This window comes from Cyrtonyx montezumae, unplaced genomic scaffold (genome assembly GCF_038088225.1).
Source record: "Cyrtonyx montezumae isolate F1298 unplaced genomic scaffold, pur_monq_1.0 scaffold_21, whole genome shotgun sequence".
NCBI classification, from domain to species: Eukaryota; Metazoa; Chordata; class Aves; order Galliformes; family Odontophoridae; genus Cyrtonyx; species Cyrtonyx montezumae.
In genome coordinates, this window is record NW_027071948.1 from 2949604 (window position 1) to 2977021 (window position 27418).

At 45.9% G+C, this 27418-nt stretch overlaps 1 protein-coding gene across 3 annotated transcripts in view; it reads right to left on the bottom strand.

Moving 5' to 3' along the window:
* The window catches only part of RERE (arginine-glutamic acid dipeptide repeats), a 161411-nt gene that overhangs the window by 76367 nt on the left and 57626 nt on the right, over positions 1–27418 (bottom strand). For all 3 annotated transcript variants that reach the window (XM_065737992.1, XM_065737990.1, XM_065737991.1), the window contains exons 3-6: positions 24819–24889; positions 6903–7008; positions 5867–5963; positions 3293–3397 (exon numbers count right to left, since the gene is read on the bottom strand). In XM_065737992.1, the coding sequence (XP_065594064.1) occupies positions 3293–3397; positions 5867–5963; positions 6903–7008; positions 24819–24889 (379 nt within the window). The remainder of the gene's footprint in view (positions 1–3292; positions 3398–5866; positions 5964–6902; positions 7009–24818; positions 24890–27418) is intronic.

Genomic DNA, 27418 nt, shown 5'->3' on the forward strand with positions numbered 1-27418 from the left:
TCCCCGCAGCTGTGACAGCCTGGCAGCAGCACGGCCAGCTGCACACAGGCACTGCAGCCCCAGGAGCAGCAGCCTGGCTCCCCAGCAGCACCTCCTGCACGCTGCCATTCCTGCTCATTCTGAGCTACCTCTGTGCGAGAAGGTAACCGTATCCCTTTCCCCTATGGAATAAAACTGTTTTCATGCGAATCCCTGCCTCCACTTCAGACCAGATAGCTGAGTTTACTTCCAGACTACCAAAGGGACAAAAAGTTCAGTGATTATGAACTTCAGAAACAAAATGACTCAGATGGAGCAAAGCCAACCAGGCCATGGACCACCACAGATTTATCTCCCAGGCACCCAACTCAGGTGGATACACCTGCGGGTCCTCCTGCCCCAGGGCCACCCCAAGGCTTCCTGCTGCCCACCCCATGCCCCTGCCCCATCCCAGGGGATGCAGAACCAATCCAAGCAACCCAAGTGTTACCTACAACGCACCCACAGCACTGGCCAGACCTCCCCAGAGCTCACTTGTCAGCCCAAGGAGCTGGGCCCTGGCATACAGGAAGGATGCACACAGACCCTCATTTTAAATATCTCCCTGATGGTATTTAAAAATGCTAACCTCTTCTCCTTTTCTAAATTGCACTTAATATACGCTGCAGAAATTGTCTTCTTTAAACAAACCATGACACAAACTGTCATAATGTTCTGCTAAGCACGAGCTTAATGGCAACTCATTTCAAGGTTCTGCTTTGAGACATAAGGACGGATACACGTAAGTGATTATTTCACCCTCTCGCTGCCCTAGGCACTGCAGTATGCACTGAATCAGAATACTCTGACTGCTAAAATGCAAGCAGACAAAAGAAGGAACACAGAAGAGCTTCCTTGTGCTCTTCAGCCTCAGTTCACATTTCGGTTGTAGATGTAAATTTCTTCTTGAACTTCAATTTTTTTCTGAAGGAGGGAGTTCAGTAAATCCCACTTGCACACAACTCCATAATGGCTTCTTCTTCTTCCCTTATCTGTTCCTAGGCCTGAAACTTGTACTCCATCCAACATGTTTCCCACTGACACGAGAAGGAACAAAAACCTGATCCAGACTCCTAACAGAATTCTCCTTGCAGACAAGGAAGGAAGCAATCAGATTTATAGCCCCTCTCACTCGGTTCCCCTCTCCAACATCCCCTTGCCTAGCAAACAAAAGTACTCAGCATTAAAGGATGTTTTCCCAGTTGGCTGCACCCTTAGGTGGAGATATTCCACAGTGGAGAGCCATGAACACAGCTCACACCTGCCTGAGAGCTGACTGACATTCAGCTCAAGGTGACAACACTCATTTTGACTTCAATATTCTACTATCAGACTTTTCCCACTGACGTGGAGCACTCACCAAAATCCACAGCACAGCTTTCCATGGGCTGCAAAGAAAAGTAACCCACATCCACCCACCAGGCGCTGGGACATTTGTTAGCACGCAGAAACACCAAAAGAAGCCAGATTCCCAACACACCAAGAAGAGAGGTCTGGCAAAGTGCATCAGCACCTTACGGGGAGGATAAATGGAAACCACTCAGAGAAATACAACTTTGCACTGCAATTCACAACTGAAAACACCTTGGGCTAAGAGTGCACCCTAGCCCACACTCCTGCAGTCCCATCGTGGGGATTCATGGTGATATCCTGAGCTGTATCTGTAACACATCAGTGCTCCAAGACACAGAAAAATCATCTTCCATGTTTTCCATTTGACATAAAGCTACAGAGGAGAAAGTCAAAGTCCTAAGCAAATCATCCTGAAAACATGGTACAGCACTACTGCTTCCAAAAGCCAAATACACCAGTCAAGAAGCACATGATGTAATGCAGTAGCAAACAGCTCAACACGGACCAAAGCAGCCCAAACTCAGGACTTACTCTGAACACCTGTGCCCAAGACAAAACAAGCTTAAATGAAGAAGGATGGCTGCAACCAAGGAGAGAAAAGACACTGAGCCATCAGCTGGGCACTAAGAGTGAGCTTTGTCACTTCATTCATTTCTTCAATCACTTTCTATGTAGAAATGCTCAGAATCAACAGCTATTTCCACACAAAATGAGTTTAAAACTGCCTGACAGCTCTGGCACAAATGGCACTTCACAATTATTAAACTCCAGCACCAGTATGAATAGTGCATTTACTGTCCTCTACCTCAAAACCAAAATGCACTGAAGAAGAGCAGTGCAGTTAAAGCAGAGTTCAGGTGTGATGCTGAGTACCAGAGGTGTAACTTGGTGCATGCCTCCTCACTCTGGTCTTTCCAACGAACACACAAATGGTATTAACAAAAGCAACTTAACATAACACATGTTAAGATATCAGAGGGCTTGATGCATTTTCTTCTCCCCAGATCTCAGCAGTATACCCTAGCAAGATTGCCTCCTCAGGACCTATTCAGACAACATTTGCTATCAACATGGACTGAATCAACTAAAAGAGAGTACTTAATCCAATATCCTGCCTCAGACATAGGAACAGCTCAAGACACTTCAGAATAAAGTACAGGAAACCTCAGAAGCAGGCAATTATGTAAGAACACACACAGGGAGTTTCCTTGCAACAGCAATCAGTTAGTGGTTGGCCATGCCCTGAAGCACGAGGATTGACATTCCATTAAAAATTGTTCATCTCCAATATAACAATGCACTTATTTATTATTTGTATGCCTATCTAATCTCCACTTAAAGCAACTGTTGTTCTCAACTGTACCTCTAGAACAGGTCCACAAGGAAGCTGTGTTTTCTGTGTTGAAAGGAACAATAGTACACTCAGCCAGCACAATCCTTACTGAGCCCCACCAGCCTTACAGGCAAGCACTCAGAAAACAGCCCTCGATAGCAGACTGCTTAGGACAGAACTTTAAGGCTGCTCTGGGTTTACAGAGCTAAATACATGACAAAGAGATAAGTGTCCGGGCTTGAAAATCACAAAAGGTGTGAACCTAGCTGATAAAGGCAGCACAGACAACACCCAGGAAGACTCCACAGATCTAAATTGGGTATTTAAGTGTTTATCAGGCATTATTTTTATATATACACACATACTACTAAATATATCTATAAAATTTATATATGTATGTATGCATAAAAGACACGTACACACACACCCCTCCAGCAGGAACAGGTAGCTTCTCCTTCACATCCCCTTCTGCCCCACTTTCCTATCACCACCATGCTTGATTTCAGCTTTTCTCCCCCTTGGAAGTATTCCTGTTCCTGCAGGCTCAGTGCTGTGCTAAAGGCTGCCTTTAAAAGTCACTTCTCTTACCTCGTCTCCGGATTATAGCCCAGTATGTAGAAAAACGAATCCACTCTCGCTTTAAACTCTCTAGCAGCAAAAATGTCAGAGAAATGGGAGATGTTACACTTTCCCCTGAAAGAAAGAGGGAATATGGAATTAGAATTGTGTTGTACCTAAGTTACTTTAATTAAACACCAGTGTAATCTGTGTGTATGCCACAGAGCTCAAATGCACAAGGTCTCCTGGATACAAGCCTGTTCCAACAAGACCCATGCAGTTTCACCCCGTGGAAGGTACAGCACGTCAGATTACGTACCACAAACACTCATTCATTCCCATTCAGCCAACACAAGCTCCTGAAGAGTCCCACCTCCATCTGGCAGAGTAATAAACAGTACCTGCCCTTGCAACACCATCATAAAAATGCCTTCTTTTTAAGGTTGATGCAGTCCTTTACAGCTTTTTTCTTCCTACAGTTAAGTCTTAAAGGAAGCCAGGCTTCTATTTAGAAAGCTATACACAACTCCCAGTTCAGAGCACTTCAAAATTGCTCTGACCCTTTCAGGTACAGAAAACAAACCACACAACAGCAAGCTTTGCCTCATAACAAACTCTCCCCCACAACCTCAAGTACTGCTAGTGAGGGAGAAGCACCAGGAGGACCAGCAAGGTGAGCAGGTGCTGGTGTACAGAATCCTCAAGGCTGACCTGGGAGCTGGGGCTGCACTACTGACCCTGCAATGGTCAAATTCTCAGCCCTACTGACAAAGGGAATAATGGCATGTTAATAAGGTCTGTAACAGAGATCTCCCATGAGAAACACTGAAAAACAAACTTGTTCAAACTAGTATTTATCTTTCTTGCCTGAATCTAGTTTCCCAGTTTTTTCCTAGTAAGGGGGGTTTGTTTTGGCATTTCACATGAAAGATAAGGATTAAGCTTCCTTCCAATAATTCACCTGACAGTCGATAATAATTGTGGGCCAAATAAGCCTGTATTATCTACACACAGGAAAGTTAAGACTGTATTTCAGAGCAGCAGCTCTACATATTCCTGGAGGGGATCCACAAGTATCTTCTGGCTCTATCTTTCTGCTGGTTAGAGCAGAAGATTGGAAGTTACAGTCACTGGTTTTATTTCCTACTCTGTCATCAACTCATTGTGTGACCAGAACCGTTTGTTTGCAGAGAAATAATCTCATTTCATAGTAAATTACAATCTCCAGTTAACCTTGCTTCCAGGCACCACAATACGTTCTGCTACTGTACACTCTCCCACTGTAAGAGCCCCGGGTGCAATTACCCTCGTGTGCCTTGTACACTAAAAATTACTTACAAGCATTAATTACGATGTGACAAATAAAATCAGCAGAAGTAAATCTTTATCCCGCAGAGGTGCATTAGCACCTTTCGATGCCAACTACAAGGCTGTAAAATTAACAAAAGAATGGAAAAATGCAGAAGAGCAGCCTTCACTGCTTTTGGAAGGGAAGAAGAAAAGGTTATTTTCCAAGTTTGCTTGGTATACAGACATCCCTTTTTCTTCGCTCGAGAGAACAGTGGGAACACAGAACTGAAGCTAGAATACTTCTAAAAGAAGTCCCACACACAGCTCAGTCTCTCTAAGTGACAATTAAGATTCCCAAGGCTGGTTCCCTGAGCCAGCCCACCTTTCCAAGCACACTGATTTAACACGGGATGGTCTTCTGCAACACGAGGACTGTGCTGTGGCATCACACAGGATTACAGGGCACCACTGGAACGTTTCAAGTTTAGCAAACATCCTCTAATACGCAAATCAAATATCTCTTCCCACCCTTGTAGCAGAATTTGCAGCAAGTTTGTCTTTTAGCAGCTTCAGCAAAGTGACTCTGAACAAAGAAAACGTCTCCAGATGGTCCTGGTGAAACACCATCTGAGCATTATTATCAGAGAGATTATTCAATTTGCATTCTGACAATATCCAGGCATGTTTGGCACACTGAAAAATCTGCTAAAAAATAATGCCTCATGATTCCTATTGGGAAACGTGAAGTAATGGTGCATCCCTCTGCTCGGCCAAAGGTCAGGGACTTCAGTTTGGTCCTCAGTGGGCAAAGAGGGCAGCGATCCCCTGGGAAGGGGAAGCGTGCAGGGAACAATGCAGGAGCCCATTACCTCCTGTCTGTGCAGCCAGCTTTTAATGGAGCTCTCAGCTGAGCTTTGACAATGACAAGCGCCTCAGAGCAAAAGTCTTTAATGCAATTTATCAGGGCTGCATGCTAACAGTCACTTTCCAAAGAGACCCCATTGTTAATGGTGAAATCAAACACGGAGGAGGGAAGGGTAGTACTTCTGCAGGAGCTAGCAATAATCTAAATTTGCAATGATGGGAAACAATATCTTCTGAGCAACACTGATTAACTGGGATTAAAATGAGATTGTAGAATTACAGCTCCTTTTTGAACGAGAACAGATAACACGAGTTAATTACTGCAGGAGATGAGGAGAAAGCTGAGCAGTATGCTAATGATCCCCAACCAAACCAGGAAAGGAACCTCTCTCTCAGTAAGCTTTTTCTCATCCAGCTCAGAGATGCTACACCACATCCTCTGGAGCTTACCTGAGGGCAGCAGCGTGGTAAGTGTCAACATAGTCTGAAATGAAGAGCTCTCGGTTCTTGATAACTGGGTCTGTAATAACAAGCTCTCGTCCAGAGTCTGCCAGAAAGCAAAAACAAAAAACCTCACCAACACATCAGCTACAAACTGAAAGCATCCACCTCTGCCATCTTGCACGTGTTTTTTTTACAGCTCGAGGTCAGAGGATGTTTCTCAGACAGATCTCTCAATGTTACAATGGCAAACATTCACATTGCTTACGAAGGCTGGAGGGTACAGAAATGATGTGGTGCCCATTTTTGCACATGGATTCCCCTGCCCTGTCTGAACTGCTGGAGGGAAGTTGTGGTCACTTTTTGACGTGCTTATAACCCCACGTATGAAATTTCAAAGAAATTAGTGAGAAAAGAGTTAGGTTCGTGCAGCTTTCGCTTAAAGCACAGGCCAAATATCCTTTGTGCCACCAGAAAGGAGAGTAGATGCTCGGTTTTATATTGTCATGTAGCAAAAACGTGCTGTGTTGCACATTTTAAGCATCAATTTTGTCATCACTATTCACCTAAGAGTGTCTTCAGAACCTTAACTGTTGCCTCAAGGAAATTCACCAATTACAGGAGAAATGTTATGTCTCCCCTAGAGGCAAGAGATAAATGACACTGGAATACGTACTTAAGTTTCCTCCCCTGCTGCTATTAAACCAAAGAACACAATTGTCTTTGCAAGGAGAAAAGGAGGAAACTCAGCTAAGGTGCCACAAAGGGTCCACTGTTATTTTCCTTTTCTATTCTCTAAGGCTTTAGCATATGACTGTACAATTTAAATACACCTGAAACACGTCTGATAATAGCTACAGTTACAGGACTTACATTGGTTAGAACAAACAAGGCAAGTAAACACCATCACCCATCTTCTAAAGCCTTGCTCTCATCAGCAGTCTCTGCTTCACATCCATATGCAAAAGCATCATTGCTTTCCAGACTGTTAAAACTTAAAATTCAGAGAACAAGGAAAGGCTTTACTCAAGACAGCCTAACTTACCGTTCTCATTGTGTCTGTCCTGAACCAAATGCTGATACACTGAATCTGGGACTTCAGACTGGCGATAGTACCATTTGACATTCATAAGGAGATGGTCCCGTTTACTCTGAAAAAGAAGGTCTAAAGGCATTACTAAAAAGGAAACCAGACTGCATGTGACACAGTCTTCCAGAGTACAAGATTTCACATCGAAGCAAAGCTGAGGTGAGGCTCAAAAGGCAGGAAAGCAGATTTCTACAGCCAGGAAACGAGGGCAACATGCTAATGACAGAGTGAATTTCAGATGACACAGAGACAACAGGAACCCACTCCACTCTCATGCAGATGTACCTCTGTTTCAGACCAGAAATACAACGGATACATTCACAAAAACAAAACAAGGAAAGGATCAGAAAAAAGGCTGGAATCTGTGGCCTCGTGCAGCATGATCCCAGTCAGCATGTTTCTACAAACCAGCCAGATTTACAGCCCGACACAGAACACCATTACCAGCACAATGCAATGACACCACACTTAACAGTTGCAACCAACAGACACTGAGGACAGATGGTTTCAGACACCATCGTAAAAGTTCCTTATTACACTCTCAGACACCAACAAACAGGAAACAGGATGCTATACTTCAACCCCGATAATCACAGGCTCCGGCTGCCTGTAACACCAGTGGTAGCAGAAAGCCAACAGCAAAATTTACATAAAACCCTATCTTCCCCAAGAGCACCTCCTGCGTTTGGGTGACCAGCTATATCATTTCGTTATTCTTAGGAGGAAGCAAGCCTAAATACCACTTCAAATAAATGTTTAGATCCAGTTACAGCAGTCTGCTTCAGTTCACCTCTGATGCACTCGGTACTTGCTTCTTTCTGCTACTCCAAAACACCCAAAGAGTTAAACAGAGGCCTAAAGGGAAAGGAGCATTCCCAAAGGGAAAGGAGGCAGCTGCAGCATCTCCAGGCTCTGGGTCACAGCTCCCTGCATCCCTCTGCTCTCACCCCTAACTCTCCACTTAACGGTTTCGTAATAGGTTACTGGGCCAGAAAGCTCCCACTGCCAGTCCTGTCCACACCAGCCTAGTTACTGCAATCATTTCCACCAACAGTGCCCAATAAACAACTCGGAAATCTCTCCACTACATCCTTGAAGCCTTTCACTGAAAACACATGTAATGCCGCACAAAAACTGCTAGTGGCAGCATTGTGCCAGACAAAAGTTAACTACTCTGCCACATGTGCTTTTGTGCTCCGAATGCACAAAACCGCTCCAGATCACACCAGGTGCACTGAAGAAAGCTGAACAACTTGGTGTTTGATAGCACATCTGCAGGTAAAGACAAAAAATAAGGAGTAATGCATGGAAGAAATTAAACAGGCAAAGCCTGGGAGGCAGAAAGGATGTGAGCTGCCTGCTGCACACGGGGGCTGGGGCTGAGCAGGACAGCTCACACCGAGCAGGAGGACCCCACACTGCCCTCCTTCCATCCACCCCAACCACAGCCCATCACCTTTCCACAGCACGCACTGGGAAGGGCACCCAGATGCCTGCACTTATTCAACCACGATGAAGGAAGGCTATAAAACACCTCCTGATGGGCTCTCTCCAATCCTAAACACATTGCCCTGCCTTCCTAAACCCACAGCCTGAGCATCCCTGGGCACACAGAGGCCTGCACGCACGGCTGCGAGCTTCTGAGACAGCCTGCTTACTTCACAAGGACGTGCACACAGAAGAGCAAGCAGGCCCTCGCTCAGCAGGCAGAACTTTGGGCCTTTTTTCCCTTCCCTCCCACCTCCCTTCTTCTGTTTTAAGCACAAACCAGTTCAGGACATCAACAAGCTCGAGACAGAAATCTGGAAATGGATTAAGGCATCCCAGCACACAACCATTTACAAACCAAGGCCTCCTTTTAAGGAGGGGAGCAAAAAATCATCCTGCGGATCCCCTTTAAAACCACAGCATCTGCAACACCTCCAAGGTGCCACTTTTATAAAGAAAACACTTCAAAACAGAGCTCTGGCACACTGCAATTCACATCTGAAGGGATTTCATGTCCTCTCCCAGTGCTGTGACTAACCAAAGCGTGCAAACGGTCGCAGATGTCCTGCAGATTCCCTCGGAGGGATTTGAGCAGCATCCTTCATTACTTGCCCTATTTAGCTACCATGCTAAATCACAACTAGCTTTGGAAGCAATACACCAAATGCTGGAGCTGACAGATGGGCGCGCTGGGGCCGGTGAGCAGGAGCTATTTCAAAGAAACAAACAGCAAAATGGAAACACGGAAAAGAACATCTTTCCTTTCAGATGCATTTTCAACAACCATCTTTTAACACGAGGAAGAAAAAGTGATTAATTTTAAGCTACCAAGGGTCTTTGTATTATCATAGTAAGAATTTAAATATTTTAACAGCGGCTTCGCTGTTCGAAACAAACATCTCATGGACTGTAGCACAGAAGCTCTGACCCCACACCAAACCAGCAGAAATGGGCAATCTGATTTGTTTTTAACACTGCAGATTAACTCACTTCCTTTGGGACAGCACTTGCCCTCCCAGAAAACTTCTCCTCTGTGCAAACAGCTCTACTCACACCCCATGCTGCAGTACTGCCCTGCTCCACTACCAGTGGCAGTTTGACTTCCTCCACTTACCAACCCCTGCAGCCATCCCTGCTGAATTGCTGCCTGCATTTCTGCTCCTGCTGTACAAGTCTTTCACCACTTACTCAATTCTGACATTTATTAATTTTCAAGAGGAGGCTGAGAGGTGGGGAACGGGAGCCGTCGTGCCAGATCCCCTGGGAAGAGAGGGCAAAGGACAGAGATGGGCAATGAGGGGCTACAGGAATACAGATAGGGTCCCTTTACTTTGCTATAGCACGTGAAATTTCACATTTTCAGGATATCTGCTAGGCTGCTTTCTAATTAAATAATAAGAAACCTGAGCAGCTGTTTGTAAGCCAAGGAAATCCAGCTTGGAAATACAGAGGTCATTGCTACAGATGAATGTTATTTTTGCAGCTCATTTATTTAATTTAGACGCGTGCATATTAACAGCTATCTAAATTACTTCTTATGAGCACAGCAGTAATGCCAAAAAGCAAGAGCCACCAACATGCTGCAAGGAACAGAAACACCGACTACGAGCACAAAGCACAGCAACACACTGCTCCAGCCCCCCAACACAGGGACCCCAGGAGCCAGCCCCACTCCTGCCCTCTTAACCTGAACCAACACAAAGCCTGCAACCTTTAAACCCCTGAGTGTTATCTAATGACTATTCCATCTACAAGAGCTTTTCTAATAGAAACATGCCTTGATGGCTTATCTCTGTGCACAAGGCAGGCCACAAAGCGCGTCGGCTTGATTGAGCGCAGTAATGGCAGGCAGGAAATGAGAAGGCTTGGTTAAGCCGCGGATAATCGATCAGTGTATTCAGTGAAGTGTGAGCTGAGAATAAGCTGCCTGGGGTATCAAATATTGCTGTTTCCAGGGTAAGGTCCCATTTCTGTGATCTATGCAGGAGAAAGAATAATTTATTGACAGAACAATACAGGATATTTTTTTCCCCCCCCACAATGTCTCGCTCCTGACATTTCGCTGTTGTTTACAGCTGGAGTTTCTCCCCTGTCTCTTTTATTCACGAGTTGAACAGACAAAACGGCTTCTGGGATTCATGAAGTCACCTCAGCGCTCTGGAAATTAATTCAGTCCTGTATACAGATAACTGTGAGATGGAGGGCTCTCCCTCCCTGAATCCTGGCTATTCCACTCGGTTGTGCAGGCACACACGCAGCCCTGCAGCAGGAAACTCAGGCCTGAGGCTCTGAGCTGCTCTGCTTTCCTGGGAACACTATTTGCTCTATCACACTGGAAGGAAAACTGCTTGCAATCATATAAAGCAGTACAGACAGGTTATTTGTAGGCAGTCGATTCCTGTAGAAGGGGGGTGGGGGAAGTAGACAGGTCCCACACGCACACCTGTACACCTCAGTCTGCACATAAACCTAAAGCACACACCGAGTACAAACCAGCCACTAACCTGCCTACATCTTTTTAACAATAGCAAAGCGGGGACTATTTCATGTAAAGCCAAAAGCAGCCTTAAAACGTAACTCATTCCAGCCTGCAAGGCCATGCTTAGTGCCCTGCGGGGAGATGGACGTGTGGCCAGAACCTCCCAGCTACCAGGGCTGGAGCCTTGGTGAAAACACCAGGTGATGTGTTACTTAGCTGCATGCTAATTCACGGGAGCTGCCATATGTTGTCTCCTCCTGTGGGCGGCTTGGCATTATAGTTGCTAGACTGTCTTTAAAAAAATACAAAATAAAAAGCTACAACCTTCAGAAGAAGCATACCGTCACAACACGACAGCTTCTGGAGGGTTGGCTATAGCAGTCACAAGGCAGGAATGCCCGGGCATCAAGGGCAGACAGAAGATGAGGAAGACCCATTAGAAATAGCCTGACAAATAGCACTGGGAGATGGCATTGGCCTTCGTGAGTTAAGCAGTGAAATCTGTCTCCTAAGGATCTAGGTCAGCTCGGCATTTCACGGCGCTTCAGCTGGATGTGCTTTTAAGACAAAGCTCAGCAAATTGAGCTCTCTGAAAGCATTTCCTCTTCTCTCATCACAGTCCTGCCTCCCCTCCACCCAAAACTTTTACCAAAAAAAAAACCCCAACCAATACAGAATTAACGTTACGAACCACTCTTATTTAGTGCCTCTCATAAATCATCCCTTCCCCCACTGTTTCTGCTTTCCAGATGTCCAAAGCATCCTGAAACAATTAAGTCAAAAATCAACCCCAGTCACCCGAGAGCCAACACAGAGTTAACACTAAACCAAAACACAACCAGCATCATGCAAAACCTGGCTCCAGCTTTATCAGACACCCCTGGCAGTGAGGTCAGCACACGGGAGCAGCCAGCCCCGTGCAGACCCCAAGCATTCACCAGCTGGGCAGCTCCCCAGGTACCCAAAATCACCCCAATAGAAACAGCACTACAAACAAAGAGCCCTGAACTCCTAATCTGGCACTTCCCTAAGATAATCCTCTCTAATCTATCGATAAGAGCTTCATGCTTTAAGAGCCAAAAGCAGACCTGGAGAGCATCACCCCCATGTACCTCCTGCTAATTGTTTTCAAAATGGGGAGAAAATTATGTCCCGTAATCATCTGCTTACAAATGAACTCCAACCAGCACTGGGGGGGGATCACGCTGAACACCAACAACAGTTCAGGCATCTGCAGATTAGGTGCCATGTGAAAGGGAAACAAGGAACAGATGAAAATACCACGAGGCAAATCACCATTCCTTGCCAGGAACGAAGCAGAACAATAGCTCTGATAAGACACGTGCCACGAGCCAAATGGAAAAACAGCAAAAAAGCAACTCTGAAACAGCACACAGAAACGGTGTGTTTACACCTCGCTATTTAAAACGTGGTTAAAGAACAGGTAACTAAAGCCATGCCCTCTGGTAGGGCTTCTTTAAGGTACAGGGCCATTAAATAAAACAAAGCATCGTGCTGTCTACTGAGGCTCAAGACCAAAGAGAAATATGTCAAAAATCAATCGTGTAAGTTACTGGTCTGTGTTAGCTAATTACTTTCAGAGCAACATGGGTTAACACGTGCAAAAACAGTCATATACTAACATATGAAAACCAGAACTGGCCAAAACGAGACTGCGAGTACCTGAAAACCATGGCCAGATGGTGGCTGGGCCCAAACAAGAACCTTAACTTCCATCTGCATTTCTTCCTCACCTTCACCTCCCAATATCAATCCCATCTCCCCTGCTTCCAGCTGGTGGCCAAAACAGAGGACCAGCAACCAGCACACCCACATTCCCCAACACATCAAACATCAGCGATTAAACATTCTAATAAATACACGTTTGTTTGCAGGCTTTCAGGAGTTGAACCATCCAGAAAATCAAACTGCCTCAATCTGGGTTCTCAAGGAGAAAAGAACGTGACTCATCTCAGGTAAGGACCACAAGCCCTTTGTGCATCTGAAATACACCGCAGTGGTTTTTCCACAAACTTTCATGCTTTACTGGAAACAAAGCTGCTCTCTGTGGCAAGACCCAGCAAGTTCCCTGTTTACACACTTACATACACCACCACCATTAAAACCTCAGAGCAGTGCTAACTGAGGAAAGATAATTTCATCTTGGGGGGGGGGGAAAAAAAGCAGTCACACTTGGAAACTGACATGCTTAAAATAAAACTATCATACGATCTTTCGTGAAGGTTCTGGGTCACTGCTTACTACCTCATTTAATCCCTTTGTGGGATCTTTCTGCTCCGTTTCCCTTTTATGTCCTCTGAATCCCATCTGTGGTTCATGGTGTCAGATGAGCTGAGTGGGGCCATCAGTAATCGCCCTGTTACAGCACAGCTCCCCACAAACAGGGCTGGACGATGGCGTGTCCTTGTGGTTTTTCCCCCCTTACAAAAGCTTCTTTGGTTCAAAACGCTTCCTTCCCCACGCTGACTGCTCTGTTTTGGGGAAAGGGAGTGGCTTTCTATGCCAGTGAGTCCTGGTCAGGCAAGCGTGCATATTTGTGAAGGCTGTGTGGGTGAACCTGGAGCAGCACAGCACAGCATCGGGCTCTCAGAGCCTGGGGCAGCCTGCTGGGCTCCTGCTCTGCTCCAGGCCTGGTCCCAGCCTGCTCACCCACGGCACATCACACCATGCTCACACTGAACACATCTCAGCTGCTCGTTCTGCACACAGCGTGACAACTCCATACCAAAACCAAAGCAAATGAAAACAAGCCATGAACAGGGGTGTGAATACTTTAATAGGCCATAATAAGACGTGGCCACTGAAGAAAGCAGTAAGCTCCAAGCTTTGATAGCAGCATCTGCTTGCTGCTTCCACAAACCCCACTCCAGTGGGGGATCTGGCAGCAATTGATGGAGCCCCTCCTCACCACACGGCCTCATCAGTGCTGCCATTGCTGCACAACACTGTGTCAGGCACAACAAGTTACCTGACAACTGATGGTATTACAAATGCACCCAGCTAATCATTGAATATATGCTCTGGTAATTAAATGCCATTAAGGGCGGTTTTTGTTGTTGTTTTTTTTTAAGCATTATCCTAAAGAAAAGTGATATTGAAATGAGGATAGCACTCCGAGCGTGCCTGACATTTGCCATTAAATGTCATTGATAGTGGATAGCTCACACCTAATTGCTGAGCACACCACCAGCCACAGCATCTCTCACTTCCATTAAAGGAAGCACCATGCAGCGGTGGGACTGTTTGATGTCATCATATACAGTTTAAACAGATTTCTCACCTTTTAAATATCAAGGGGCCACATTTTCTTTAACACCTCTCTAAGAGGTTTGCCTTTCAACCAGGAGATACCAAGAGCTGAAAGGATAAAACAATCAGGAGACAGTTTACTCTGCAAACCTGGGTTGGAACAGTCACAGGGCTGTTAAAATATCACCTCACCGTCTGGGGAATGTTATGACAGAGGAAACATTAAAGCACCTCTGCAATCCAGCTCACTGTGGCTTTTAAAATCGTATGAAACACAGCAAAAAAGGGCTGAACAGCAGAATCCTGTGATGACTATTTCACCACGCAGTCAAATGCTGCTATGGAGAGGAACCAAAGTGTATTTGGAATATAAACAAATGAAAGTAAATGTTTCCTCGTGTGGATTCTGGGAGGATGCAAACATTTGTTTATGAAATGGTCAGTTACTTCAGTGCTTACATCCCCTAGGAAACCTCACCTGACGTACACTGTTCTGGAAAAAGCTGACATTTAAGCTCAGAAAAAAAGCACTTCTTCACACATTTCACGTATTAGTGTGCTCAGAGATGGGCTGACAAACAAGGTCACGCCATCGCCTTAATGAAAATCACAGTGTCAGGAATGACTGCAAAACAAACCAGAGCAGCTACTCAGGAGGGCAGACCAGCAGCCTTAAAAGATGTTCCCACTGTAGAAGGCATGACTGCATCTCACTGCCAGGGAGTTACAACAGACAGTGCTATGTGCCACTGTATCAGTGCCTAGCATTACCAACACAGGATATCGTGTTTTTTTCTTTGTATCTGTATGTATATCAGCACTAAATAAATACACCCCAAGCCAGGTGCACAGGCTACAATCTAATCTTATCCAGTAGATTGGAAAGATGCCCTCCATTCATCTGAAAATAGCTCAATACTGAAAATGCTAAAATCAGATGTAACTACACCAGAGGACAAATGGATGCGTTTACCTGCAATGAGAGGAAAATGCCCAAAGGAAAAGCTGGGAGAGGGATACAAAGCTGAAAACCTTTTCTCAGGTGCTGAAAATCATGTGTGATCAGACAGCCAGAGGAAGCACCAAGATAGGAGTGATCTGAAATAAGAGACTCCTTTTTAAACACGCTGTACACATAGCAGGGACACCATCTGCACCCGCTTTTGAGCTAAGATTAAAGTGAACGCAGGCAGCCAAGCTAATAAACTATTGTAAAGCTAATCATTTGTCTTGGGCAATATAATCTGCAGAGCTCTACAACAAACGAAGCTGCTAACAGCTTCCCTTTTAAAACAGTGGAGGTACTATTTCAGAAGGGAAGTGCTTTGAGAGCAACCAGCAGCTCCATAAACTATTCCGTCCACCTACAGAACTCAAAGCCACTTTGACCACAGTCATTAGACAGAGCACATCCTCCTCAGACCCAAATACCCCTGGGGTCTGCAGGAATGCTGCTGGGGCACAATGCTGTGCTATGTGCAAAGAAAGGGGAGTCCGCAGCCAGCTGAGCACTCCTCCTGACCTTGGCAATGAGGAATAAAATATTCATGCCTCGGCTCCAGCTACACTGAGACAAGCCATTTTCCAAAACTTGCATTGCTATGAACTACAACACCTGTCCTGCAAGTGATCTCCAACGAGCACGGTAATAAATGAATCTTTAATATGATGCAACATTAGCTCAAATTTAAATATTTACTATGCAGTTTGCATATTTCAAAACTAAGCATGCTCCAGAGACTCCCTCAGCTGCTTGTTTTCCTGGTCCACCATCTTTGGTGACAAACAGCACTCGTGGCGGAGCCGTCTTCACGCACCCAGCACCAGGCTGAGCTCCTGCCCAGCCCTGGGAGCAGGGGATGCCCTCACTGTGTGCATGCAACACACAGATCTACACCAAGCAGCGTTCTGCTGCAGGACCACAGGGAACCATGACAGCTGCAGTTGGAAAGATGAAAGATTCACGGCGATATTTTAGCACAGTTCATGGAATTTCACACTTTGGGGTGTGAAGGTTTTTGCTTTGAGGCTCCAACTGCTTCCCACGCCCCATGGCTCACGTTGGAAGGATGTTCTGTGGGCTCAGGGTAGCACACAAGCCGTGTCTGAATTCAGGATACCATCTTGAAGGATTTCCTTGCAATTCGCCATAACTAATGCAGGGAAGCACTCGATCACAGTCTACACAGCCCATAATAATATCCTTTGATCATAAGCACAGCACTGGGAGTAAGAATCCCTACGCTTACGAGCAATTTTGCAATACAAATATGCAAAAACATTATAACACATCAGGGCCAGAACACCAACACCTTGAAATAATAGCAGCTCCTTAAAGAACACAGCCCTCCATCTCTTCAGCACGAGGGCAATGCAGGCTCCTTGCTATGCACTGCACATGCTGTGTGCTATTACATACCGTGTGCCTTCTCTCTGCCTTGCCAGGTCCTAAGGTTCAGACATATCAAAGCACCTAAAGGACCTAATTGCCTCTTTCCTTCCTTTTTTTTTTTTTTTTTAAACGTGAAGAATATGAAAGCAGGTTCTGAAGCTGGTCCTTGGTAGCAGGCCCATTTTCATCTCTTTAAACTCAAAGAGAGTAATTCCCTTGAAAATTGTCACAGCATTTTGGCAATCCATGAAGAGGAAGTTCAACAGCCTTAGGTCACTAATCATAACTACAGCAGATACAGAGCATAAATTACGTCTTAATATTTCACAGTAGTGAATCGTGCGTATTCTTTTATCTTAATTACTTGATTCTTTTCTGTAAATCAAATATTCCAGACGTGTTTGCAGCCAGTAGGGTGTAAACAGCTGCAATTCCTTTCTCTCGAGCGCTACCGTTCCATCTCCTCCCCTGGGTGCAAGGTGTTGGGCAAACCTCATCTTAACCACCCCCTCCTACCTGCAAACACAGAAGTGTCACATCAATTGTTGTTCCTATCACACTGCTTTTACTGCTGCAAGTGGCTTCATTCTGACCAAGACACTTTCCCACCCATGAAGTTGCCTATGATTTACGCAGCAGGTAGAGCTGCTCTAGCATTTCTTAGATCCTCCAAAGGCACACATTACACTAACTCATGCACACGGGATGCAGACTTCCTAAGAAGGAGCCCTATAAGGAGGGTGAACCCTATAGCATTCACTCACTATAATGCAAGCACCGGGGCGTTACTAAGCTATCTGAACCAAGTTCATCTGAATCAGACATCCACTGGCATTGTGACTGCGAGTCACAGCAGAAGGGATGGATCATTTCCTCCCCCAGTCATCAGCATGAGACACTGCCAGCAACAGCACCTTTAAAATTCAGTGTTGCAAGGAACTAAATTCATTATTTGACCTGCCAAAACCCTCACGCTGGCTGTGACTAGCAATGAATCCACTTCATGGAAATCTTAACTGTAAAAGAGAGCAAACAACACCGCACAAATACTGCGCTGTAAATGTTCCAAGAGCAAGACCTGAAGTTCAACAGCACTGCTGATGTGTCTGGTAGAAAAGGATCTGCAAACAGAACAAGCCTCCTTACAGCTGCTAGTCAAGTCCTCCTTGCAGCACCCCGAAACACCGCCTGCTGTGCTGCTTAAAGCAAGGACCCCACGTACACACCAGGACCGGGACACCAGGTTTCCTCCTGGAGCACACACCACCTCATCCTGCAAGAACTTCCAGGCAGCTCCAGGACATCAGGGTGCACTTAATGCTCCTGCAGACAACTACCAAGCATCACTTACACCTCTCACAGTGCCAGAGCCTTACCTTGGAAGATGGCCCCTACGTTCAGACAGGTTTTTTGCTTTGCTTGGTGCTGTAATTACAATCAGCATTTTATTGCTTGATAAGGAAGTTCTCCAACTAAAAGGAAAATGCAGTTTGTTTTACAGAGTGTCCCCTGGGTGTACCAACAGTACCTCCAGGTGCATGGATTAAGAGATTTACACAACAGCACAGCTTGTGTACGTTCCAAAAGGAAAGAGCTCAAATTTAAGATGTACTCAGCACGGAACAACTTTTTTTTTTTTTTTTGCTTATTTTACTAATTTTGCATTGCTTTTAACTTTAAAATATACCAAGAATCAAAGCCTTGAAGGAAGCAGGTTAAAAAAAAGAAAAGCAAAACAATCCAGAAGTTCCACTTCAACAGCAGAGCAGGATACTTACATGCTACTAATTTAATTAAAGTTTTTTTTTTCCTTTTAAATACCCTCCAATGGCCCAAAACGAACGCAGACTGATTTAAAAATCAATCATTTTAATCAAAATTACAAGTTCAAATCCTCCACGGATTGGTGTTCAGTGACTACAGAGTCAAAAACGCACATCCATCACACGCCTGCCTCTTCCCTGCTCTGAGTCCCAGGCTGGGAGAAGAATGGGTTATCTCATTTATGCAAAACACGAGCACCTCAGGCTGTGCTGCCAGCCCCTGTCCCCATTTATGCCCTCTACACAGGCCCTAGGTAGAAGAAAAGAACTTGCCATGGTCATCAGGTGGAGCTGACCTGGTGCATCTTGCACGAGGGGGAGAGCAAATGGCAAAGCAAGCATCGAGGGACGGGATGCACATCTCATTCTCCCTACAGAAACCCCTTTCCAAAGTGGGAAAACAAATTTCCTTAATGAATTATCTTCACGGGCTCACGAAGCATAACAGTGTATCTTTGGAGACTCGAGCGCGGGCACAGAAAGCTGACAGCACTCAAACACCCCCAAATGACCAGAGAGAAAATTTCCAACTGCAATAATCCTAAAGGTCAGAAGCGTTATTAAACATGACAGATGCCCTCACTACTCAACACCAGAGGACACGGCTGGATTTGCTCTAGCTCCATCTCCTCTTCCTACATGTAAAGCAGCAAATGAACCATTTAATGCATATTTAAATTAAAAAAACAGAAATAACATTTTTTCCTTCTCTGTGTTTTAAGATGACAAGCAGTGATTTATTTAGCAGACAATGATCTCAGTCTCAGGTGTAGGAAATAACTAGCTTTCCTCTGCTACAAGGGATCCACACAGTACAAAAGCAAAGAAGCAGAAGGTGCTGAGGACTGTGCTATCGTGAGAAATGCCATAAAACCTGAGAATATGGGCAGTCAGATGTGCAGAGGAACCACTTCCATCCTTCCCTCTCCAGTCACATCATGCTGTCGTGCAGTGCACGATGCTCCTGGGCACAAATTACAAACCTCTTGGTAACAGAATGGGGGCGTGGGGAGCGTCAATGGGATTTATTCCAATTGTTCCTTCCTTCCTTCCCTTCTACTTTTAAATTGGGAGAAATAACAAAAGCAATTTTGCCAGATGAGCACGGCGTTCCACATGCAATCCTATTTTTGTCCCCGCTGTTCTCACAATTGCCCTTCCTGTTGTACACATCAAACAGCTTCACCCTGACGGGCAGCAATCCTCTGCTCTGATCCCACCACCTTCTCCCTTTGGGTTTACCTGGAGCCTCTGCTTTGGGTGAAAACTATTCTCCAGGATTTTTTTTCCCCATATGTAACCCATAAACAGTACAGCCTGGATTTCAGTTGTACGGATCTGGGGCAGATGGAGGGGAATGGAGGAAGAGCTGGATTCACGCCCTGAAGTTACGTACACGCAGTCCTCACTCCCAGCTGTTTAATCCTTGTTCTCAACAATGTTCCCATGTGTCTGAAACCCCAAACATGGATGCTGTCACCCCTTCCAGAAGGCAGTGATGCTGTTGTGACATAGGATATCCACGGATAAATGAATCCGGTTGCGCTGGGGCATTGCACTGTGAAAGCTACACAGGAAACAAAAGTAATAATCAGAAAATCCCCCCAAAATCCTCAACACTGCTGGCTTGGCAATGTAATGCCATTTATGGAGCTGGAGATGGCTGCCTGCACAGCACAGCTCTGGGAGCAGCCCAAGACATGCAGGTTCAGCTCCCTCAGGACAGCCATGCTCTGCCCTGCCTTCACAAGGCAGACAACACAGGAGAGAGAATGCTGCTTTATTTTTTCTATCAAGATCTGTGCACATTAACCCCCAAACCCAGAGCAGCCTCCTCCTCCTTCCCACAGCTCAACCCCATCTGAAAAGCATTCCCAACAGCTTGCTAATTTAACACACCAAAGGCAAGCAAATCAATTCAGCACTTAAGAACAGCCTGATGCTGTGCACACACTTTTGGTTGCAGGGCCGTGATGAGCCCTCACCCTACAGCACAGCACAGCTCCAATCTGTGTGAAAATACCGAGTGTCATCTGGGCAAAAGCAAATCACAAATCTATCGAGAAGCATTTTAAAAGGGAAGGGAATTATCAAAATGGATTCATATGCATCTGGAATGATTTAAATACAAAATGCCCAGCAAATCTCCCCGCTCTGCTGACAAATCACCAGCTGAGGTAAATCCCAGATAATGAAACATTGCAAGAAAGGCTCTATTTAATAATTTAGCTCCTGTCAAGGAGTTTGTATTGATTCTTGTTTTCAGCACAGGGAGAGAATGTTATCTTCAGCCTTACAGCTCAATGACAGCATCAGTGAATTTAATCACCGCGCAGCTCCTGCCATGCAATCCTTAAACTGTCACCTCTGATTCTCCATCACTCCTCGCTGCTCCCCTCCGAGCCCCCCACGCCCACATTTTCATACTAATCTCCTGCCCCACGCGTGCCCCTCTGTAATCACAGCAGCATTTCAATCTGCTTCGCATTAGACGTAACAGCCAATCTCATTTGCAGTCTAAATTCTTGAGCTTAAATAATTCAGTGCTCCTTCAGACGTCTCACCCGTCCGTCAGCCCGCCGTCCTGCACAGCCGGGGTGAGCACGGGATGGGAGCTCGGGGAGGAAGGACACCTCTCAGCCATCCCCGCTGCAGAGAGAGGAGGCCCATGTGGAGAAGGAGGAATCTGTGCTCCTCAGCGTTTTTTCCACACCAAAATGGAAAGGTCAGGCCGCCTCGTAAGCAGCCAGGAAAAATTAGCCGCAGATTAATTCAGCCGTGGCTCGGGAACAGAACATCAATTCATCTACAAACAGAGAGAGGCTTTTAAATACATAAATGCTTGTGGCTACAGCATCCTCACCCAGGTATTTGCATTCAAAGCATTAGTGCCTATACAAGCACAGAGTGCCGGATCCCTGCTTTAACTGCAGCCAACACACGGGGCTGGGATGGAGGAGGAACACAAAGGAGAGGAAGCACACACCGCATGATTTAGAAAAACAGATTTCTTTTCTCCCCTCTATTCCCAGCGAGATGCAATCCTTTCCATTTTATAACCCTTTGGATCACAGTAAAACGATCCCAGAGGCCCTCACAGACAAGGTCATCATACACAGATTTTCTATTACAGGGCACTAGCGGCTCTTCACAACTGTCTTTTTATGCACTTCTGCCTTTCCATCCCGACTATAAATTGTTACAAGGCCCTGGGGCAATCCAGCTGCACGCTCCATTCAAATCAGGCTTCAAGGAGAAAGCAGCACCGTCAAGATGCTTCAATCAAGTAAACACACAGGCACAAAGGGCAACCGCATCACAAATAATAATGTTTTCTTTCATAAGGCAAATTCACCATTTTTCTGTTTTAAAAGCACCGCAAGTTTCTCTCTGATGCTCAGACTCAAAGTGGAGCCCATTAGCATTTTAAATGTGACACCAAATTAAGTCGAAACATGATAAATCAGAAGCATGCTGCTAAAACCCATTTGCCGGTTGGGCTCTCAGAGGGAAAAAAGAAAAAAAAAAAAAGGAAAACCTTAAAAAGGAAATCTGGGCTCATTTATCAAACACTGGAAACTCATATCAAGAAAGGTTTAAGCAGGACAGGATTAGAGAGCAGATTTATCATCGCTATTGCTGGTGGAGGGCAAGGTGTGCAGTGTGAGTGTGCATGAGCCTGACACAGGCAGCTTGCTAGCAGCACCAGCTCGGGGCTGGGCCGAGCGGCACGGCTGCAGGTGGCTGCTGCTGACCAAGCTGCTGGTCCTTCTCACGCTCTCCCCCAGCCCCCCACCTCCTGCTGGTCCCCTTCTGCAGAGCCGGTCGCCCCACGGCACGCTATGTGCTGCAGCAGTTTGAGCACAACACGAGGTCACGCTCAGGTGTGCAAGTCCTTGGCACCCGAGGGCCGCGCTGTCAGCGGCACGCGACACCGCCAGGCACAAACCTGAGCGTCTCAGGCATCAAACTTCAATCACACCGTAACCAGTGCTACCTCATCAAAGCTAAATTAACAAAAAAGCCCATTAGCAAAGACATCTGGTAGAGTAGAAAGAAGTTCAAAGTAATAACGCTGTCTGGAAACCTGTACTTTTTTCTTCCCCCCTCCTGCAGCTCTATTACTGCACTGTATTAGATCTGTGCCTCTCTGGAACTTAATAGATCTGCACAGAGGAAGCTCTGCCAACTAGATCTGGTTCAGATCAGGCTACAGCAGGCTTGGCAGCGTTCTCAGCCTCTACAGAACAATCAATAACGTTCCCTTTACGCTGGGTTATGCTGACTGCCAGGAGCTTTGTGCAGAATGCCCTTCTAACACAGGCACGCTTTGCCATGACCACCTCCACCTCTGCAACCGCACTGCTGCCCCCAGCACAGCACCTGAGGGACAGCAGCCATCTCCTGGAGGTGCTGTCACATGGAGCAAACACAATGCTTGTCCAAGTCCCTGCAGCCACTGAGGTTTGCTATCAACGTGGCAATGTCCCGACAGTGCCCATCAATGATGCAGGAAGGGCAGCAAAATTCTTAACCACGCAAAGGCAAAGCGGATTAGAAGGCAAAAGCTGAGAAGTATGACCTAAGAAAACAGGTTTTAATCTCTTAGTCAAATGGAATAAGGAAGGACACGGGGTTCAAGAGAAACTGGACCAGCCCTACTCTTGTCATTTGTCCAAAAACCAAAGACAGAAAAACCTCCATGCGTTTTCCCTGCCACCCTCCCCCCATCCATCCCCCCACATCCGACAACTTCTGAAGCCAAAAGGCCCCTGCACCGGGCAGCTGCTTTCTGAACCCAGCACTCAGATCTCAGCATGCAGCCAGAAGCTGGAACGTGCACACAAGTTCTCTCCCCCAGCTTCTGCATACCATCAGCTTCGTAAAGCAAAGCTCAGGCAGATGAAAATAGCAGAGAAGACCCGAGACATTATGCCTTCAGAATACTGTTACCTCACTCCTGACTCCCATCCCTTCGCTTGAATCCTAAACAAGCACGGGGTTTGCTTGGGTCCTAAAGTGAGATTGGTATATTCAGAAGGGGAGCTTTTCACAGTGACTGTTGTGGAGTGACAAGGCTAAGTACAAGCAAAGGGATTTGTACCTGCTGGGGCATCTTCCACCAAAAAAAGACAAATCAAAGCTTCCCTAAGGACACCTGAGTTTGTACCCTGTGGTACCTTTCCTATCATGCTGTTCTGAACAACAAAAAGAACCTTGAAAATTTGACTATCACACCTCTTCCTTTTAAAGCTTACACTCCTCTAAGTGGGGGGGGGGGAAGTAAAAATCCACTTTTGTACCTGAGTGGTGCACAGAGCAATAGGAAGGGTAGGCTGAGCTGAACGTGCAGTCAAAAACTTCTGCTTCACGGTAACCCAATTGATAACGTCCTTAATTAGCAGGCGACATTTCAAAGCTGTTGACTTTTTCTTCCCTGCTCCACTTGACACGCTGAGCTGAAGGCAAAACAGGGCTCTGTTCCTGTTGCTATCTGGCACTAGGAGAGGAGAAATCAAGTGTCCTTTCCACTGCACGTCTTTCCTTTCCCAACAGTAAAATCAGCAGTGACAAATGCTCTGAAGACTCATCTTTGCAAGCACTGCCAGCATCAAAGGGCTTTGGTGTTTTTTTGCTCTTTTCTTGGCTTCACCATTTCTACAAGATCCTTTTACGCATTATGTCAGTAAGAAAAATCCAGCAGGAAAATTAAGGAACTCAGAGGAGGCAAAAGAAAACAAAGGAGTGATACTATTTCCATGTGAAAACGCACACAATTGCCAGCAATGCTGATGTCATATCCTTTGCATACTGAAAACTAAAACATGGTGCAGTGCCCACAGCTCTGCAAACAGCTTTTACTGCTGCACTAGACCAAGAGCAACAGTAGAAGCTTCAGCTTTTGTTGCTATTAACACTCTGGGGAACTAATGCAACTCAGCAAGACCTGTCCAGAACGGCAAGCACTGCTCCGTGATGCCATCCCGACACAAAGGCACCTGCTAACACACATGGGCAGTCCAAGCTGTGAAGGCAACGAGGGGGATGTCCAGCTGCAGGCCACACACTGATGGTATGCACAGCTCAGCACAGCCCCAAACCCACCAGCAGCCACAGCTGCCCCATCCCAACCCCTGCTCCCACCACCACTCCCCAGCAGAGCTGGAACTCCTTCGAGTTTCAAACCCTTATCACAAAGCAGAGCACAACTTGAACTCTACAGCCTAATTAGCTACAGCTGCACAAGCACAGATCTCAGCCTCAGCAGCAGAATGACTCTTTGAGGAGCTAGCAGGATGGCTGAGGAGCTGCGGGATGAGGCACAGGCCAGCAGGCATTGCCACCTCGCTGCAGAAGGGGTGGGGAAAAGGAGGAGGAGGAGGAGGAGGAAGAAGAGGAGATGAGAAAATGTTTCTTACCAGTTTGAAGTCTTGAATGCTGCAGATGAAATACGGGGTGTTCGGCCGGCGGCTTTCAATATATACGCAATCTTTAAAAGAAACAAGATTTTAAAATAATGGAAATTAACTTCTGTACCTCAAAGAAAAAAACAAAACAAAACATGAAAACAGGATAAATTAAAAACAGCCCGTGCTTGGAAAGAGCCACCGTTTCATTTGCATAACATCATTTATTCCAAGTATGAGCCATAAATAGAAACTAGATGCTCTATGATGATAAATAAGGGAATTAGCTGCATCATTCTGATTTGAGCAGACATTTTGCTGGGAAAACAAAAGGAAGTCATACAAGACCCACTCTGAAGCGGGTTAATAAAATGACCACGTCACAACCTATGAACCAGATCAAAGGGAGACGGGAAACTAATCCAATCTGCTGTGGTTAACCTGGTATTAAGGACCCAGCACCAACATATTTTCTCTAATTGTAAAGAAAACCAAGGCAACCAATCGCAGATGAAATGCAGCACACTGAATTAGGTTTACCTCGGGGAAGAGCTGTGCTTTCTCCAATTACATTTGACACGACAGAAGCAGAGTAATTATTTTGGCTTGCTGTTGACAATCGGACCCTACAAGGTGGATGTAAAATAAGGTTTGTTGTATTTAAAGAAGCAACAGAAGCAGCACCTCGGAATGAAACTACAGCATGGAGGGGGAGGAACTGCCCAATTAATGACAATGACCTGAGAAATCCATGCTCCCCCATCCTAGCAGCAACCCTAGGGCAGCCCTGGTGTCCATACAGACTGCCCTCAGAAGACACAAAGAACCCCAGCTGTTCCACAAGGGATTCTCCATGACCCTCAGTATTCCTATAGAGAAATACTTAAAAGTCTTAGAGTTTCAGAAGGCACATGTGAAAGCACAGCTAACACCCTGCTTCACACCCTGCAAAACCCCAGAGCCATTCTGCTTACACCACAGCCATCCATTCCCACCTCAGAGGCAGGACCAGGAGGGAGAGCACGAAATGGCTGTGGCTTCTCTACTGCTCACTTAACATCTAAGCATGGGATTGTTTTTCCCCCATCTTCCTTTTCCTTATCTTCACCTTCTCAAGTCTCAGTGTAAGACTGCAGATTCGGACAGCTCAGTTTGCATACCCACTGGAAGGAATTGCAACGCAGAGCTGTCTCGGTTTTACTGACCCAGGCTTTCAGGGCTGCCCAGGAGAGACGCTGGTCTGCAGGAGGTTACAAATCAGGTTGGTGTCAGAGCACATGAGCATCAAAGCTGGGCAGAAGGTCACCTTGACTTCTGCACTGCAAGGAGCTCCTCGCTGACAGCCCCAGCTCGCCGTGGCCCCATCCCCAGAGAGCCAGCAAGCAGCTAAAAGCAATCACTTCAGCTGTCACCCAAACCTTGCTGCGACAGCTCAAATAGCTCAGGCTTTTAACAGAGAAACGTTTCCAGAGAAATGGGAAAAGGTTACCAAGGCCCTCCTGTTCTTCAAAAGAAAATCCCTTTAGCACAACTACTATTTAGCGATAGGCAATTCCTTGAATTAAAAAGCCTAAAGCCACAGAGCACAAGTTCCCAGAAGAGATCTCATCTCAAACAGAGATGTATGTGAGCCACGAGTACTCAGAACACAGAAGAGCATCCTCCCCAGCTCCTCCAGCAGCCTCTCCTCGCTGCCCATCACAGCCACAGGAGCTAAGCAAACCTACAAGGGCCAAATTCCTGCATGCAGCACTACCCAGTGGGCTTCTTCACCACGCCAGTCTCCATCCATCAAAAAACACTCCACTCATCATTTCGCAGCAGCATTTAATAAAGTTAGACGAGCTTGACAAAATGGATTTCTCTTTTAAGCTTTGCTTATTACACATTGCTTATTTCACATAAGAATCAAAGATATGGGGGATTAGGATCTGGATTACACACTGCACCAACGTCAGCATAGCTCAGGGTGGGTAGGAAGGCAGTCTGCTCCAGCATCCCTCCCTGCCTGCAGTGCAGAGAACACAGCCACCATGGGGCACGTGCCATGGGCCCAGCAGAGCACACAGCTCACAGCTCTCCCCATCACTGCTGAGCAGCCCAACCTCACGTCCATGCTGCTGCTTCCTACCATCTGCAGTGTGACAAACCAAGCATCATGCAGCAACGGTCTCTAAAGAAATAGAGGATGTTAAATGCACTAAAATCCTGGCTTTTTTTGTTGTTTTTTTTTTCTTTCTTTCCATTTTTAATAGGAAAATTATAAACATTTTTAAACAACCACCTCTCCAGTGTCTCTGCACAATTACGCAGAATTACGCCCATTCAGATAGAGCAAAATTTGCTTCTCCCAAATGACCAATTTCAAGCTCCATATTTTCGAGCTAGGATAGTAGCAGCTGTTGCAACAGCATGCATATGTGCATTTTAAAAGCCTCAAATATCATATATGTAATCAACCATCAACACCAGAAGAACTGTAATCTGCTTGACTCGTAACTCACGTAGTACTTTTTACCCCAAATCCTTGAACGCCCACAGAGAATCACAACCTCCTTGGGAGCTGAGACCAAACTCATCCTCCACCTCCTCCTCCTCGTACTGACCCTGCT